General features: G+C 37.8%; 1 protein-coding gene across 3 annotated transcripts in view; it reads right to left on the reverse strand.

Moving 5' to 3' along the window:
- LOC128028712 (transcription factor Dp-2) overlaps positions 1 to 19664 on the reverse strand; it is a 39901-nt gene that overhangs the window by 9824 nt on the left and 10413 nt on the right. Inside the window, exons 3-7 of one of the 3 annotated variants that reach the window (XM_052616026.1) lie at positions 15180 to 15240; positions 6324 to 6412; positions 2359 to 2486; positions 830 to 877; positions 699 to 731 (exon numbers count right to left, since the gene is read on the reverse strand). In XM_052616026.1, the coding sequence (XP_052471986.1) occupies positions 699 to 731; positions 830 to 877; positions 2359 to 2486; positions 6324 to 6412; positions 15180 to 15240 (359 nt within the window). Of the gene's footprint in view, positions 1 to 698; positions 732 to 829; positions 878 to 2358; positions 2487 to 6323; positions 6413 to 11760; positions 11971 to 12044; positions 12247 to 15179; positions 15241 to 19664 lie in introns of those variants that run through there. The other 2 variants (XM_052616025.1, XM_052616027.1) reach the window with 2 other exon arrangements.

Raw genomic sequence — 19664 nt, forward strand, 5'->3', positions numbered from 1 at the left:
ATGCTGAAAATGTTGCCACCAGAGAAATAAGTCATATATTAAAAGTATATTAAAATGGAAAACCATTGATTTAAATTTCACAATATTATTTTTGTTTTCTATATTTCTGATGAAATAAATGCAGCCTCGGTGAGCAGAAGAGACTCATTTCAGAAACATCCCAAATCTTACTGATCCCAAACTTTTGAACGGCAGTGATTATACGGCTCATCATAAAATGGTACAAATACATGTAAAAGCAGACATTAAGATAAAAACTTTACTAAATGGATGATTATGTATGGTAACTGACAAACACTAGAGTAACACATCGTGTGACGGAGCAGAACGAATACAACACATGAACACTTGCAGAAAGCACAGTGCTCTCGGTGACTTCAGAGAAGCACTGCTGCCGTCAACACTAGCACAGATGTCTCCACCACATTAACACTGTTCAACTAAGACAGAAGCAGCTGAAGGAGAGCAAGTGAGGCTGTTTGTATGTGTTTATCAGAGAAACTCATCAGGGACACAGGAGCTGCAGAACATCTGAGCCTCCTGAATCAGAGTGAGACTATAGCACTCTCTCACACACACACACACACACACACACACACAGACACACACACACACACACACACACACACACACACACACACACACGGAACGTCCATGTGTGGCTAATCATCCAAGCGTCCCCAACTCGACTCATTTACCTGGACGAGGAATCACTCGAACACAGTCTGTCCCTGCAAAACACAAAATAAGCATTTTTATATGATTTTGTTTTTTGTTTTTATGTAAAATGCCACTTCAAATGTATTTCAGCTTGAAAGCAGATGCCCACCTGTCCGAGTAATAGGAATCAATGTAGTCATGCGTCCTTTTTTTGTTTCTACGAAGAAAAGACCACAATTAGTCAACAACTACACAAGGTCTGAGTTTGTCAAAATATTAGCATTTATATTCTGCATAAAATATCGATGGCTTATAGAAGGTTTAAGAATCATCATCCCAATGTTCTCCAAAACTAACGCAAAAACATCTTTCCAGTCATAAAAACAGAACTGACAGTATAACACAGAAAGTCACAGGATTTGGGAGAATAAATCCACCGTAGGGCTGGGATTTGATAAAGATGGACTAATGTCTGTCGAAATTGAACCATGAAAAGACTGCTCTTTTAATATGAAGTGTTTGTTCTGTGTTTGTCTGGGTTGAGGTTTTGTGTTACACATAGGGGTGTGACGGTTAGTATATAACCGTGAGACCGGCGGTTATAGTTGAACACCGTCATTAGAACTCTATAACCGCCAAAACCGTGTCACTAAAATATTTTTTACAAACATTTTTTATCAAAAATTATTTTCATTTTTTAGATAGGATCATCAGATGCGCAATATATTGGGAGACATGGTTTTTTCCACTTAATGAAGTTTTGTAAATCGTCAGACATGATATTTACCACTTCATTAAATTTTGCTTTGTAGAAAACCTTTCTTAAAAACGAATTTCGTTTTGAACAAATTTTATCTTAATTTTAATAGATGTTTCATCAACAAATTGCATGTATTTTAATAAATAAAAAGCAAATATAGCAGACAATGATAACCGTGACATGGAAGCACCAGCGCGCCGCGTTCACTTGCACTGCACTGTGAACTAGAGCACATCTCATCGTAAATGAAACTCAGCGTAGGCCTATGCCTCATACTTTAGCATTAAATATCTTTGCTGCATCCTTTCCAGAACAGACAATGGCTTTTTTTTTTTTTTTTGCGGCTCGCATCAGCAAAGCATAGACGGCAAAAAAATCAGAGGATGGCGGGCGGGTGCGGCTTTGAAATTTGCTCAAAAAACTTTGGCGCGGATGATGAGTTTTGTGACAGATATCCTTAATAAAGGGAGGTCTGAAATCTCTGCCCCTTTACCGATCAGAGCGCGCGCTGACACGGAGTTAACCCGCTATCTACAAGATCAACCAATTGACTCTACGGCAGATCCACTAGCATGGTGGCGAGACAATATGAAACAAAATGAAACACGCTATCCGCAGATTGCAGATTGCAGATTGCAGAAAATTTTAAATTGAGAACACAGAATAAAAAAAAAAAAAAATACAATTAAAAATAAAATGGTTTTCACATGGCTTTAAAACTATAATTTTAATTAAACTCCCATTACATTTTGGTTAAATTAAAGAATTATGTTGATATCAATTAATTAGATGTGTTTTGCTTTTTAACAAAACGTACTTGAATCATTAAAATAAGAATATAAACTAAAAATAATAATATAGATTTAGCTTTGATCACAATGATGAGTGTGTGCTTTGACAGGCTGACAGGTAAGAGAAGTGTGTGTGTGTTCCCTCACCCCGGGGTCCACTCGTCGCCCTCCGGAGGGTGCACTGGAGTAACCATGGCCAGCGGGGTTGTGTGCGGCGTGAACGGGCTGCCGATGAGGAGCCCGGGATGAGACACTCTCTGTGGGGTGCTCAAAATCTGCAGGAAGAGGAAAAAACATGTAAACTATAACTGCAGCTTGTGTGATGACGAGTTAACCCTGTTGAAGCTGGTTAGGTGTGTTTTGAATCATGGCAGCTGGTCAGGATCTGGTCCAGATGCTGCTTAAGCACCAGCTCAAACATGCTTCAAAACATACTGACCAGCATATGCTGTTTCTTCAACAGGGAACACTAGGAGAGCGCTTTATTGGGTTTGGCTGATTAGTTCCCCCTGCTGGTAGATGCTGTAACTGCACCAATACAGGAAACAAACCGGTTTCTCTCCCACAGGTCAAAGATGGCAGCGTCCAGGCAGTGCACTTCCAGTGAGCACCTTCCATTGAGATGAATGGGAATGGGGCTCTAGTGTTGCCCTGTCCTGTTCTCATGAGCTATTCTGGGGTACGAGGGCCTGCCCGAGTGCATTTCTATCCCTCACTTCCTCTCTGCTAAGCTGAATGTGTGCTGCAGCCCCGGGGGACAGCGAGGACATCCTCCTCATCCATCAGCACTGCCTCACAGATCATTTATCCTCCTGCTGTCTCTCTGGATACACTGGCAATGGCACGTTCCCACACTACACTCTGCAGAGTAGCCTAATTCTGTGGTTTAGATGCAGTACAACAGATTATCTGCTATTTCTGCCCAAATGTGCTGTATACAGCATACAGCGTACACAATGCAGCGTGGTCAAACTGATTTCAGTCTGTTTGCAGTGAATAATGAATCGTCAGGACAGCCATAATTTGTAACATTTATTAGTAATTCAACTTATTATATACAAAAAATTATAAATTGCATTAAAATATATAACGGTTTCCTTTATAATATGTTAGAACCAACTGATTTGACATAAATTGAATAAAGCATACCATACAATGTGGTCACATACATATTTTACCATTATTAATGTATTATTGTATCATTTATGAAATATAATTGAGATAGCTTGTATTGCTATATTTTCAGTTTTCAGTGTAATTTTAGTTTAGGTTGTTAAAATGTTCTTAAGTGCTTTTGTCATTTTATTTATTTATTAAGTATTTCTATTTCGCTTTATGTACAGAAACGGTCAGTCTATCTCCACAATCAATGAGCAATTAAATACAGACACAATTCTCAACATTATTAGATCAAATTGATTTACATTTATTAAATGAATCGTTATTGTCATTATTATTAACTTCGACAAATTCTATAAGTTATGCAGCACAATACTGACATACAAGTGTTATTTTAGAATTATTTTTATTTTAGTATTAGTAGTTTTATATTTTATATATAGAGTATTTGTATTATTATTATAGTATTTTTTTTTATTTTGAAATAGCTTTTACTTTTATATTTTCATTTTAGTAATTTTACGCTTGTGTGTCATTTTGTCCGTTTCTAAATATATTCTAACAGCTTAATGCATGTAATTGAATTATTCAATCTTATTTAATTCACTTTTATTTTTGTCATTTTAGTACTGTGCTCTTCATGTTAATGGCTATTCATGTGACACTGAGAGTGGAGTGAGAAATAATCAATCAGAAAGGAATCTGTATGCATCTAAACAACGAGCCACACATCTCTGTAATGAGTGAGAGAGGGTCTTAACGAGGGTCCAGTCGATAATAAACTCATTAGCAGAGGTGCAGCACAGTGCCGCTCTGTTCTCCTCTCTTCTGCTGCTCTGCCATCAACATCCGTCCATCACTGGACTGGCAGAAATAATGGCTGCTTCCAAACAGGTTTCCCCAAACACTCCTACTGCCATTCCTAAGACGCACAGGTCACGGTCTACACTCAGCATCCCGTCAGTAAGCAGCTGCATGCAGACTAGTGGTCGACCGATACTGGGTTTTCGACAGCCGATGCAGAAATCTTCATAACTTGTTTACACTTTACAGCATTTAATTGATACGGACCGACCGTCACAGAGCACGTGATCATGCTGGATACACACTTCACAAGATCTCACAGCCGGATTCCACTAAGTTTGCAAGGTTTGTGAAATTAAATGTTCAGTAGTCATTCAAAGATTTGTTTAAATTATATAAATGCATATTTGCATTATGCTGATGGCAAACGAGAAAGTATTAGAATGTTTCTCTTTCAATAACTAATAAAACAAAGACAATAATACCTTTAATAATACTTTCATTATACATCTGTTTAACCATTCTATCTGATTATTAGACAGACTTCTGTCCGTATTAGACAGAACAGTTAATAACGACAGTAAACGAGAGAGAGAGAGAGAGAGAGAGAGTGTGAGCACTGTGTGCCGCTCTAAACGCCGTCAAAATAAAAGTCCCGCCTCGAACACGTCGACCAATCAGAAAAAAATATCGGCCAATGCCGCTATTTGGAAAAAGACAAATATCGGCCGATATATCGGCGTTGGTGATATATCAGTCAGCTACTAATGCAGACAAAGCATGAAAGATTAACAAGTGAACATTATTTAAAATGACTTACTTGTAGTTTGTTACAGGATGAAACAGTTTAGCACAAAAATACACATTTCAAAAAGATATTTCCTGGCAGGTATTGTGTTGTTAAGCTTCACTTCACCAAGGTCTCCTCAAACTTCCTCCCCTTACAGCAATCCTTCTTTCTCTTTTCTACATTCCTCTCTTTTGTTCAGCTCAGTGCAGCCACACTGACCCATAAACACCCTGCTCTCTCCATCTACGAGCACATGCAGTACAGTCAGGATTACACTGCCGCCTACTGGATACAGCATGAACCGCAGCTCAACATAACTCACACAAGCAGCTACAACTTGTGCACTTTGCTAGAAAAGTTTATTTATTTTGTTAAATGTCTCATTTAAGGCATTAAGTTAATGCATTTAAAACATTCACTTACAAGGAGTTTATTTTTATTTTATTTATTTTTTTACAGGCATCATGGAAATTGCATGTTATTCTTTTATTTAGTACTGTCTTGAATTAGCTTCTTTTAATGTACTGTTTTAGTAAATATATTAAAAATCCCTACTTATTATTAGCTCATGTTCGCTCAGGTCCATTAAATCATATTCACTTAATAATGTGCTAGCAAATGTTCAAATTAATATCTAAACCTGAAGATATTAATATTTAAAGCTGAGATAAATAAATTCTTTATTAAGAAGTATGTCAAGTTCAAGTTAAAAAGGAGCTTTACTGTAAAGTGTTAATATTGATTTATTTATTTTTTGTGCATGATGCTGTCATTTTATGTTGCAATTATATCATAAAAACCATCACAATATTCACAAAATATGTCGAGTATATTCATGTGTTTTGCTTTTGTGGTCATTAAGCTTCCCAAAAACGAAGGGAGTGAGTGAGTTTCACAATCTGCTCTTGGTTTCCGAGTAAAGCATTGTGACAGCAATATTTTCATACCATTCAAAACTAAACAGCAAAAAATATGGCAGAATAAAGATGTTTGGTTCATTTTTAGTCAATCGTTTCTTTCAAGCGGTGCATTTCAGTGAATCAGTTCACTGATAAAACAAACTTAAACATACTCACTGAAGAATTTTTGATATATTTATGCTTTCGTTTTACATTTACAATGTTTCCGTAGATCACAGCATTTCAAATAAATATTCCTCCTTGTGTTCATCAGATTTACGGCATTCTAGATTCTCAATCACTGTTCATCCGAATCATTTCAAAGCTTTACCAAACAACCAGAAATGCTCATGGAATAAAATGTGATGAAAAGTGTTCCAGACTGATGCCAATGGTGAATACATCAAGTTTTTTGTTCATGTTGTCACTTTTGGGACCATTTCTGTCAGTCATGAGCCAGCAGCCTGGGTTTTATGTGTGAGTGCATGTGTGACACTAACCATCTGGGCTCCCACATTAGAGTTGACCATTCCCAGTGTGATCTTGGTGGCTGGGCTGTAGCTGGACGGAGTTACCAGGGAAATGTTTCCTGCAAACACAAACACAGTCAAACTGATGCTCATAAATAAGAGCGGAGAGTTTCTGAAAGGAAAAACACATTTCACCATCCGCCAGAGGCTTGAATGGACCACAGAATTGACAGAATGGAAATGGTGACTTGTTCACAAATCTCAAGGTGATTAAGTTTTACAGCCTGTTAGCAAAGCATGAACGACATTCAGATGCTTTGCTATTTCAATGCATCACTGAATCATGCTAGTTACTCATTTAAAAGGCTAAAAACCAAATAAATCACATTCTGATGAAATTGCACAAAGTTGCATGTACAACTTTTATGATGTGACGTATGTTCTCAAACTCTATGGGACGAGTTGTCACAAGTGAAATGTTGTTTATTTTTTACTAAAAATATGATGTATGACTATATCAATAGTCAAAATGATGATTTTTTTTCATATTGGATGTCTCAATACAGGCTGTGTGCCTTCCAGGTGTTTTCCACTAGACAGTACCAGTGAACTCGATTGAACTTTAGCTCTCTCATATTTTGACATCTGGATCTCTGCTTCCTGAACTTCATTTACTACACTGAGAAGACCACTGTTTGCTCCATCACATAAAACCTGACATCAATCCGTCCTTTACAGGATTTGCAGTAAAAGGTCAAACAAAACTACTAAATCATATCACTGGTCAGTGTATCAAATCTAATTCAATTGGTCTGAATTGTCAAACGTTGCTTTTGCAAAAAAATTATTTGCAATTTCCCAGATTCAGATCTTCAGTCAGATTCAAAGATAAATGGGTGGCCCAAAAACATATATGTCATTTAAGCCAGCTCTGTAGTTTTAATGTGGGGAGCAAAACATAATGCAATACAATAATGATTGAGAAAAGCCTGATGGATCGTGGAAGTTGTTTCAGTCCAGTAAGGGTTCATCTTCAAATATGCAGAAGAAAGTAGAAAGCATGCAGTAGATTGCTTTTCAGAACAGGTCTGAACAGGTTTTTCAGTGTGTTGATAATGTAGAGACCTTTAAAAGTGCACATCAACTATGATAAATCAGGTTTTATTGGGTAAAAGTAATTCTCTACACGTGCGGTTCCTGTGTGAACACATCCTCTAAAATCACTGCAGCATCCGCCAGTTCAATCTCACTGCAAAATGCTTCTAATAAGTGAAGCTGTAGTATAATGTATTTACAGATGTCACTTGTATCTCTTGCAGCGACATGTTTAGGTGCAGCTGAAGTGACTGTTGTGTATGTGTGAGAAGGTTACAGTACGGTGATCGAGGCCGAGACACTCGAAATGCTTTCTTTCAATTCTGTGCTGTTTTCTGAATGAAAATGCAAATCATGTAAAAGGTTGTGGCATACCAGATGCAAAACCATGCAAATGGGCCTCGCAATCAGGCACAAACACGCAATAGTGAACACACCCAGTACTGTCTGAATGAGACGGCGCATGCCAACAACTCCCACTCCACACATGCCTGCGTCCCACTCACACAGCCCAAACGACTGGGTCCTGAACACGCTCCGATCATCCAGCAGTCCGTGACACTCACACTGTGTCTTTGTCTGTCTTCAGCTGCAGTCGAGATGTCGTACGGTCTTTACAATGTTCGACTGACACTATAGACCCAACACCAACACGTAAAGTAGTTCTTACTGTTCATGAAGTCTATCAGCAGATGCGGTCTTGACTCACTGAAATAAATGAAATGTGGTCATGATGACTGCTACTGAAAGTGACCAAACATAGCAAGGCATACCACACATTATTATGCTATAAGCGGTTAAATACTTTCCTGAATACACCCAGACACATCTTTCTATCTACTTTAACTGATCATTCATCAATGTCCTTTCCTTTCATTCTAGACACACACGATTCAAAGCTGTCTGGCATTAATGCAGTCAAACCTGGTGCTATACAAGCACATTCCTGCCGCATGTGCAAATATAAACGAATAAAAATTACATTTAAAGTTGGCTTGAAACAGAAATTATGATGTTTTTTTTCACGGGACGGAACTCTGTTTTGTTTCTCAGGAACTGACTGGATCATTGTTGTTTCCTAGTTGTGATTGTCTCATGTGCGTGTGACTGCTGGAGGTTAATGACTGAAACTCGTCTGGCTTTTAGAAAGCTTTATTGTTCTGCACTCATGTTGGTGCAGACGTCCTCGTTGAGAGGGGACTTGCACATTATTATTTTTGATTTATGATTATAATGGCAAATGATGTGCACAGATAAATCATTTACCATAAATAGGGATGTCCCGCGCCGATATCAAGGTTCGAGATTGGGACCAATCATAGAATCTTTTTAAGTGATCGGTATCAATCTGGCTTTGGATTTGACTGATAGACTGGTGTTATGACACCATGAGCTTCATGCTTTCTAGACATATATCCACTTTTCAACCTTTATATTCCAATTATTTAGCTAATTGTATATACAAAAAACATCAGTAGTCCCATATTCTTTCAATATTTTTATACAGGAAGTGCAGAGATATGCATAGACACACACACACACACACACACACACACACGCACACGCACATTACTTTTACTCTCAGCACAACTCTGTATAAATGGATTAAATTGCTTTAATGTACTTGAATTGTGCATCAAATTCTAGTAATATATAGAAGTATCGGATCGGGACTCTGTATCGGCAGATACTCAATATTCAATGACTTGGATTGGAAAGGGGGCAAAAAAATAAAACTGATCGGGACAACCCTACAATAACTGCAAAATTATATGAAAACAATAAGATTTGTCCATTTTGACGAAGATAGATGATATAAAAATTTAAATATTTTCCGATATTTAAGCACTTTTCTATAATGGGACATCAGTTCTGTAGTCAGAGCCACCAATAAAAGCACCATCTTTGAGTGTTTTGATAACTGCCATTACAACTGTTCACAGCTAAAGATACTTGCTTCAGTTAATAAACATTATTTAACATGACAGCCATTTATTTACTTTTAACTTTTTTTTTATTTATTAACTTTTTTTTTAATGTGGCTGACACTCCCTCTGAGTTCAAACAAACCAATATCCCGGAGTAATGCATGCACTCAAACAAAACACTGACTGAACTGCTGTGAAGATGAACACCGAGCCGAGCCAGATAATGAATGAAACATTGACTCATTCACGAGTGAAGAACCGGTTGCATCGGTGTTCGGATCACCAGTAGTTCTTTCGGACAGTTCGATTCAATAAACCAGTTGAAGAAATTAGTTCACCGGTTTACCCGAGCTCATAACACTAACACAGAATCAGTTCAGAATCAATCACCAAAAGAATCAGTTCGGTTCAGACGCTCTGTGTGTCGGTCTGCTTCACTCTGAATCACACATGCGCAGTATTATCAGCTCCTCGGTTCACGAATCGGACGTGTCTGACAGAAACGCTTCTTGACTCATGAATGAGTCAATGTTTTGTTTGTTATCTGGCTCGACTCGGTGTTCATCTTCAGTTCTCTCTTCACAGCAGTTCAGTCAGTGTACTGTTTGAGTAAATGAATTACTCCGGGATATTGGTTTGTTTTAACTCAGAGGGAGTGTCAGCCACATTAAAAAAAAAGTTAACATCTTAAGTCATTTGTGGATTAATGCGTATTAGAGATGTGAATCGTTTAAATGATTCAGTTCGATTTGGTGAACTGAATGATTCGTTCGCGAACCGGAAACCCAGATGCTTTGATTTGAACTCTCTCTCACACAGACATGGAAGAGAAGGCAAGGCTGAATAAAGTCGTCGTTTTTGTTATTTTTGGACCAAAATGTATTTTCGTTGCTTCAAAATATTCTAACGGACCCTCTGATGTCACATGGACTACTTTGATGATGTTTTTCTTACCTTTCTGGACATGGACAGTATACCGTACACACAGCTTCAATAGAGGGACTGAGAGCTCTCGGACTAAATCTAAAATAGCTTAAACTGTGTTCTGAAGATAAAAGGAGGTCTTACATGTTTGGAACAGCATAAGGGTGAGTTATTAATGACATAATTTTCATTTTTGGGCGAACTAACCCTTTAACAAGATCCACTAATTCAAAACTCCCTAAATTACATAAATATTTACTATATAACCATTGTTGAAAATATGTAAAATGTTGCATTTAAACAGTTTTTTTTCAGATCAGTGCTGTTTTTAATCGCTGTGACCAAAATAATAAATAAATATTGGTTCTGCACATCGGTTTTCAAATAATCGGTATTGGTTAAAAAAATAAAATCAATATTGCAATATCTCTTTTTAGAAGCTGCACTGGAGTCTGCAACAAATTTCATTCTGTTCCTCAAACATGTATTCAGAAGACTTCTTTTAATGATGATTTTTACTCTTTTTGGAGCTTGACAGCTTTCATTTACGGAAAAGAGTGGTTCAGTAATTGGTTCTGTGGAAGTCAGTCATAAATGACTGTGAGAATGCACAGAAAGTAATTTTATTCTGCAGTTAAGTGTTTCATACTGAAAGGTAGGGAAGTGTGAGTGTAGTCTGAATGAATCTTCACAATCTGCTCCAGATGGTGAGCGTACAGCAGCAGGACTGGCTGCAGTCTGAAGGGGTTTTGTGCGAGGCCCAGAGCAGGAATGCCGCAGTACCACAAGCTCTTTACAGCAACAATGAGCAAAGCCACATTAGAATACAGCTGAGCAGTGGCCCGGGACACACACACACACAAATATTGAGCCCAATGTGTGTGCTATATTTTATAAACCACACACTCAGCATGCTCAGTCTTACACAAATGCCTGATACACACAGATAAATGCAAGTGCATAACGGAAAACATCAAAAAGAAAACACTGCTACACAAGGGCCAAGACAACAGGAGGAAAACACACAGTTACTTCCTGGGGCAGCCCAAACAGACTCCAGCCCTCGCTCAACACTCGACTCGAAACCACATCAGTGCTCGAGAAACATCAGAGAGAAATCTCACCAAAGACCAAACACAACAACCCAGCTCTGCAGCAACAAAAACACTTGCTAAAGCACATATCTGCTCTCTGGAATCACATTACGCTTAAAAAGAAAGCTTTCATTTTTGGGCTCCCAAACCGTTTTTAAAACAACAACAAAATTCTTTATAATAATTATTATTGTTGTTGTTGTTGTTTTGAAGAACACGTAAAAAAAAATCAAATAACCTTTTGAATGCTGAAGAATATTTGAAAGGTTCCATTGATGTTAAAGGTTCTTTTTGGAACCATCGATGCAAATAAAGAACCTTTACTTTTAAGAGTGTAGAAATAAAATAAAAAAAACACCTTTTTATAAACCTATTTGAAAAGTTATTATAAAATTATACCAAATAAGTTTGTACCCTCCTCTTTACCTGTTTGTTTACGAAGCGGCACGACAAGCACGTCCATACTTCACCTTTAACTATTCCTTTCCTAATAAAAACGCTCAAGTTCTAGTCCCGCACATAGACTGGGACGTCCACTTCACCCCTCCCCCTGAACACAGAGCCGTGGAGGAACTTCCACAGTGTGTTCCTCTCAGCATGCCGTCCCGACACACGTGCAGCCTTCCCAGCTGCTCCGACACAATCCCTGAATGTGCGCAACAAAGAAAGCACCAGAACCAGAAAAAAAAAAGTAGGGGTGCAGAATTTACCTGAAGAGGAGTGACGAGCATGTTCCCGAGGCAGGCTGGGACCTGGTGTTCCTCTTTTTCCCTGTGTGTCGCTTTTGTTACTATTCAGTGGAAACTTGAGAGGCTTGCCAGGCATTGCAGAGCGAACCCAGAGGGAGTCCACCCGCCCGCGCTCAGACTCTCACCCGTGCTGAGTGGAAAACACGCTCACAGCAGCCGCATTCAGTGAAAGCGTGAGAGCACCTGCTGCAGAACTTCCTCCCACAGTACGTGCACAGACGACAGCTTTCTCCCAGCTCCTGCGGGCCGCTCAAAGAGCAGGTGGGCGATTACTCTGGCCTGGACTGATCTGACAGCAGTGGGAAGCCCCAGAGAGCAGGAGAACTGAATAGATGCTTGGCTGCACAATGGAGAGGCCTGAACACATGTTGTCACGCTGAGCTTGCGCTGTAAGACCGGTAGCAACAGTGCAAAGCACAACTGGATGTGTGCACAAGTTTTATTAGCCATCCGAGTGACACTGGAAACTCACAACTGGATGAGTGCCAGTGACAATTAAAAAGTGTTCAACCACACACACAGACTTGAAAAGACTTGACTGCTGTTAAACACACTGTCATCTTCAGACGCTCCAACAGAAACGCTTCTTACTGTAACATCAGTTGTATTAATGGGCAGCTGAAGAGCACCATTAGTTGTACCATAAGTGGCACAGGGTCAAAACAGCATTTCTTAGAGTGAAAAACACAGCATCAGAGTATTATTTGCATTTCATATTAGATTAAGAAGTAATGTATACAAATAAACATTCATTAAAGGGGTCATATGATGTGATTAAGTTTCCCTTTCTCTTTGGAGTGTTACAAGCTGTTCATGAATGGATAAGATCCCTAAAGTTGCAAAGACTAAAGTCTCAAACCCAAAGAGATATTCTTTTTAAAAGCTAAAACTCATCCACGCCCCTCTAAAATGTCTCATTTAAACACGCCCCCATGTCTACATAATGATGTGGGAAGATTTGCATAACTCCGCCCAAATGTTCACGCAAAGGAAGAAGGCGTAGCTTTATTGTTGCTGCCACCGCCGGCACCATGTTGTGGAGACGCTGTGTGTTTGATTGTGAAAGCAAAACTACTTTGTTTGGTCTTCTAAAAGAGGACGTGACTAGAAATCAGTGGTTAAGTTGTATTTACAACACTGTTCCAGAACAGTTCAACCCAAATATTCAGATGTGTGCTGCGAATTTTACAGAGGACTGTTTCCTGATCCTGGGAGAGTACATGCCGGCTTTGTGACTCACAGACTGTAAGTACATTTTCATATTTAAAGAATTTGCCACTGATGGTTCGGATGGTTGTAGAATAGTGCTTAATGACCGTGTACCCGGTCAACCCGGTTCTTGATACGCTATCCAAAAGGTGCGCAGATGCGCTCTCTTCATAAAAGCACTGAGAGATGGCAACATCAAAAGGAAGAAATGCACCAAACTAACAAAATACTTTAAAAGACAGACACCCAGAACTGGATGAAGGTGCGTGAGCCCAATGTGACAGAATGGACACATAGACACAACAGATATACATGTTTGAGAAGATGACAGCAGACTTGCAGTTGTAATCGGACATTTTTCAACAGAGGTGGACACTAATTGAAAATCTGCTGGAAATGAACAGACTTAATATATGTTAATGCTTGAACAATGCAGCGAATGTACTGGTATGTGGTGTATTCTCTGAAGTGCAAGTCAAGTCAAGGATTTGTGTATTTATTTTAATTATTTGTTGTTATTGTTTATTTTTGGGCTTTTTCTTTTTTTATAAAAAAGGAAAAAAATGTTCAATAAAAACAGTTCAAAAAAAAAAAAAAAAAAAAAAAAGACAGACACCCAGATCAAATGAAAGAGTTCAAGCAGGTAAGTTTCATTGTGTTTCCCATACACTGATTTATTTGTACCGGCCCAGTGCGGGTGTTTTTATATCACTGTATTTCTGAAGGAAACTGACGAAAACTTACTAGAGAATTGTGACATAATATACCTCAGTAAATAAACAATTAAAATTCACGTCTCACACACTTTGCCCTTTGAAGGAACATAAACGCTCCCTTCAAACTGGTGGGCATGAGGACCGCAATTGAGAACCACTGGCCGTTGTATTTATGTAGGTAAAATACTTAACATTAGGATTGTGTTTCTGTTTAAATAAAGCAGTGTATTTGATGTAATAAAATCACGAGTCTGTTTTGATTTATAGGTCAGAATCTATAGCTTACATGAAAAAAAAATACTTATACACATGCAAAATGAGATGTAGCCTGTACTTCAAAAGGCTATGGTTTAATTGACTAAATATGAGCGCTCTAAGTTTCAAAGCCAGGTGTTGCGCTGCTTTGTTTACTGCGGTTATTGGGAAAATGGCTATATTTCTGCCGGAAAGCACCAACTGCTGTCAGAGACTGAATTAGCATTTTTCAATAAGTCCTTCTGCTCTTTGTTTTACACCGAAACCAGAGACGATGCAGAAAACATGCAGTTGTAAATGTTCAAATGTAAAAAACAAGACAACGAATTATAAAACTCTAAAGATGTAGCCTACTGTACACAAAGATATATTTCTGTTACTAAATGAATATTGTTACTAATGCTTTTTGTTACAAATTTTTTAATATAAAAGTAATATAAAAATTGTTACTTTTGACTATGATTTTGGAAAAATACAAATCAATATTTCACAGTATTCAAACAGTTAGTACTGAGGGAAAGTCTCAACACTGTCACTGTTAATTTGCCATCACGTGACATAATGAAACCTAGGAGTCTCAATCAGTCACTTAATGCTCGTCTGTGTAGTGCAGTTAGACAAGTGATTATTTCTTGAATGTCTATTGTTCAATGCCCGGACCCCTCTTTTTCACTTTGAATGCAGATGTTTGAAGACACTGGTATGAAGTGCATAACAGTTTACCTCCTTATAGTAATTGAATGCATTTTATTTTACTGCCAAACTGAAAAATGAAAGCATAAGTAAATGGTTTACTGCACTATGAACCTGCACTTGAAGAACCAGCCCTTGTACTGAGATAATTCATTAACTTGTTCATTTCTGATCTTATATTTATTTGCAGACACATCTGTGTGAAGTATTTGTTATATTTTACCTTTGGAGAGGTTTTGGTTCAGAAAAGCCTTCAGATCTCCACACAGAGCTGCTGCGCCAACCTGAGAGGAGAAGAAAGTAGGCAAGAGTTCAGATGAACTGAAGTATTAGTTTGAAATAAACAGGGACTCCAGAAAGTGTGTGTATAGTTAAGTCCAATGTTTAAATGTCACTGTATTTGGTAGCAAAATATCAAACCTATTAGTTATTTACTTCAAAGAAAGACAACACCTTTTAAGTAACACAAAAACATGATCACTTAATATGCGTTCATGTTTAATTTCCCAAGTTCAATGAAGGAAGAACACTGTCTAAGTAAGCTCCAACTCATGAGAGATGATTTCAGGGACGGTGTCTGTGAGACAATAAGGGTGTGCAAGATATCCCCGAGCCCTACAATAATATTGTAATTGTTGTTTAAATGATATGTGATTTGACATGGAGTATACTGCAATAACAACATGCCCACATGCACTATGAGATGTAGCGTAGACAACTGCACAAGTGCACACTTCTACTCTGTGATTTAGTTTATTAAAATACTTCTAGAATGTAATCCATCAGCTGCTTGAACGAATCGATTGAATGAATGACTCACTCACGCAATCATCATTTTCCTCAAATCACTTCAAATATCAGAAGCCTATTCAAGTTTTTTTTATTTAATTTACTCTTTTTTTTTATTTAATTTTTAACTAGATAAATGCGTTTGAAACTACATTTATTCTCCTGCATTAAACGGTGTCTGTAAATGCCACTTCAGATGCAGATTCTGTGCCACCTCTGCATTACAGTCACACATTTTGTGGATACGGATTTCATTTATCAGCTATCTGAACTCATTGATTAAATATTAGAATCTGACACAAAAGCTGATGCATACATTTAATTAGGGTAGAAAGAAAAATGGTTTTGGTATTGTTATTGGTATTGTTATTGGTTGGCAATAGCCAAATTTAACAGATATTCTGTTCAGATATTCTGAATAAAAGTGTCTGAAACCTTAAATTACACAATAATGCACATCCCCACATTGTATAAACCATCAAACCACGTGGCATCTGCAGACAAATGATGTTAGGCATGTTCTCAACTAACTGTGGATGAAGTCAGTTCTCCCCGCAGGTGTCTAGCAGAGTCACCTTGAGTAGTTCACCACATTAATAAACAAGATCCACGTGTTGATTCTTTTCTTTTCTTTTTGAACAGCACATGAAATCTATTGTTTTATCTTTTTAATCCAACACACATTTTTTGATTAAGTTTTTCAAATTACAAACTTGCATCCAAGGAGAAACGTAGAGTTTTTTTTTTTCTTATAATTTGCACATTTGTCTGAAGTGTCAGTACTGTGAGGCTGACAGGCAAACTGTATTTGGTTTCTGAACTGATAGTGTGATATCTCACTGCAGCAGCTGCTTCTGCAATAGCTCACAACTTTAGAGAAACTCCAAGCTCCAGCATATAGGACACATTTGACTTCATCCACCTTTTCCTCAAGGCAGAAGTAAGCCTATGGGTGAGACTTCCTTTTCATTAGCCGCTACAGGTAAATAACGAGGAGAATAATGTGCAGAAAACGGTAAAACTGTTTGCAGTATAAACCAGTGTGTTCTTAATATAGATAACAGATTCAAATAATATGATAGGACACATCAATTGTCAATATCAAGCAGCAAACAAACTTTTTTGTACAGCTAAAAATAGCTGGAAGCAAATGAGACCGGAAGCTACACCCATAGAATTGACAAATGCGACGCCTATTTTAACGTCAGGGAAAAGGTGGATAAAGCAGAGAGTTCCGGTCCTTGATTCTGATTGGCTGAGCCACGTTCAAAGCGGTTGTAATTACCTTTACAAACACACACCTTTGTTTACTTCTGTGTGTTGCTCAGCAACCAATCTGTTGGAACCACAACTGTTTCTGAGGAACTACATTGTTTGGTGGAAGAACACGGTTTTTATTCAGATCGTTCCACTTCATTTGCTCCGTTTTATTGTGTGAAACCTTACTTTGTGTATGGAATAATCGTTTTATAAAAGCAATAAGCCAAACAATGGTCCTTAGCAGTTATACAATCACCATAAACCACAGCTTTTTGGGGCTTATTGCTTTATTAAACTGGCTAAATCCAAAATTTTTTGAATGATTTCGTTACCATGTATGTGGCACCATTAAAACAGTCGGTCGGAGGGCTACATCAAATCAGTAGTGTTAGCCAGTGAAAGACTGCCCAAATCTATAGCATGAAAGGCTTTAAACGGACAAGTAAACAGATGTCATTGGAGTTTACCGAGACGTCTATTCAAAGGGGTCGGAGGTCATGGAGCATGTCACCATGATTTAATCAACAGGACATCACTGAGGCATTTAAACCAAATGAGAAATGTTCTCTCAGGGAGCACTAGATAAAGGTCAGACACAGTTTCATACAGGTCGCTACAGTTCCTTGTAAAATCTGAGTGAGATCTGGAAATGTTTTGGAAAGGAAACCTTAATCAATGATCTGATAAACTGTTCTAGCGCCTCACATCTCATGCATCACACGTAGTTTAACAGAAGCAGATTCTCCTAACAGCAGGGCTCTAATTTGTGACTAAATGGATGCATTTTGCAAACCTTTTCTCTACCAGACTGAAGTGTGTTAGACATCACACATGTGCCACTATGGCTGGGTGGTATGATGGTATATATCGTTACTGCGGTACAAAATGTCAACTGTAACAGATTATTTTTATTCTGTGTAGAGCCCGACCAATATGGGCTTTTGAGAGCTGATTCCATTACCGATATTAGCAGGTAAAAAAAAAAAAGGTTGATATCAATATATAAGCCAATATTCTTTGTGTGTATATTACAACACAGTATCAGTCAAACATTTGGACACTTTCCCATACATGTGTCCAAACTTTTGACTGGTATTATACAGAATTATATAAATATTATGCGTGTTGCGTGCGGTTAGGACAGTTAAGACGATTATACTCTCTCCAAGAACGCACAATAGCTGAGATAAGACTGTTATCTGAAAAGGCTCAATATACGATCACACAGATTTAATAAACTGTGCATCAGTATCTCTTTCCTTTGTGCTTTGAACTTCTCTATACAGAGCTGCGCGCTGTAACTCAATGTTGCTTCAAGCGCATCATTCTGGGCACGGGATGCACATAAGCACTTTGTGCCTCTCTCTATTGGAGCTTTTCATATTATATAATACTTTTGCGCAATGACAGTTTCTTGTTTTGTCCTATAACTCAATTAACAATCTAATGTATAGCACAGTAATGGAGGCAGATAGGACTCCTCTATCTATCATATGTTGCTGCCTTCATTGTCCCATAAAAGTCCTACACTATACGTGTCAATCGATGGTCAGTTCAGCACTGGAGTTTGACACGGAGTATAAAAAAAAGAATGTAAAATAAATGCAAAAAATTATTCAGAAACACCTTATTTCAAATGTAATTGCGCCTGCAATTTGCATTTAATATTGATCAGTTGGGGGCAGTTAATCTAAAAGATGAGTGTTTTAATTTAACCGTCACCCGGTCCCGTATACGGGACACCTACATTTACTTCACTATTACAATTAGATCTGTGCAAGTTTGAATCGTGCACTATAAAGTCTATGTTCAAAAATGTGAGTGACAGTTAAGGGGTTAAATAAATAACTTCCCAAAAAAAAAAATCAGACAAGGTGAAGTACTTTTCATTTCTAACGTATGAGTTTATTTATTATATAAAGTTCATTTTGTCAATTTTCTAAATAACTACATGTATAAATAACTATATTGTGAAATATATATAAATGATTATTGTTAAATAAAATGAGTCATACCGTGAATCAGAATCATGCCGACACCCCTATTTACCACTACCTATGTGACTAACATAACACGTCTATTTCTATTGCATGATTTATTGCCATTACATGGCAGACGGGAGCGAAACAGCGCCACTCGTTTAAAATGCACCACTCTGACATATATTAGCTTGGCACAAAATACAGCGCAGTGCGACCTTACAGCAAATGCATCTCAATCATGTGACCATAATTAAACAGTACTGTGAGAACCAGTATGAAGTTGGACTGGGCGATATGGCCAAAATCAGTCGATATCGATTATTATCACAATACATTTCAAATCTTTCAAGTTTAAAAGGCAGATGTTTCGCTCCTAAGTGAAAGCTGTAGAAACCAGACTGGTAATTGTTGTTTTAAACTACTCTTTAAGGTCAGAACATGAAAAACACTTCACGTTTTTGAATTATTATTTTCCAGTCATTTGTCATTAACATAATGAATATATTAATAGAAATAAAAAATCTTAGTTTCTGTATGAGTGATATTTTTCCAATCATGGAACAGCTTTGTGCTGCTCTTGATGATGTGTATCTTCAGCACAGTTTGCAGTGCAGTCTGCAATATTTCCTTCTTGTCTCACAAATACACATTTGTGACCTGTGTTGGCAAAATGAGTC

The sequence above is a fragment of the Carassius gibelio genome, chromosome A15 (assembly GCF_023724105.1).
Source record: "Carassius gibelio isolate Cgi1373 ecotype wild population from Czech Republic chromosome A15, carGib1.2-hapl.c, whole genome shotgun sequence".
Lineage (NCBI taxonomy): Eukaryota > Metazoa > Chordata > Actinopteri > Cypriniformes > Cyprinidae > Carassius > Carassius gibelio.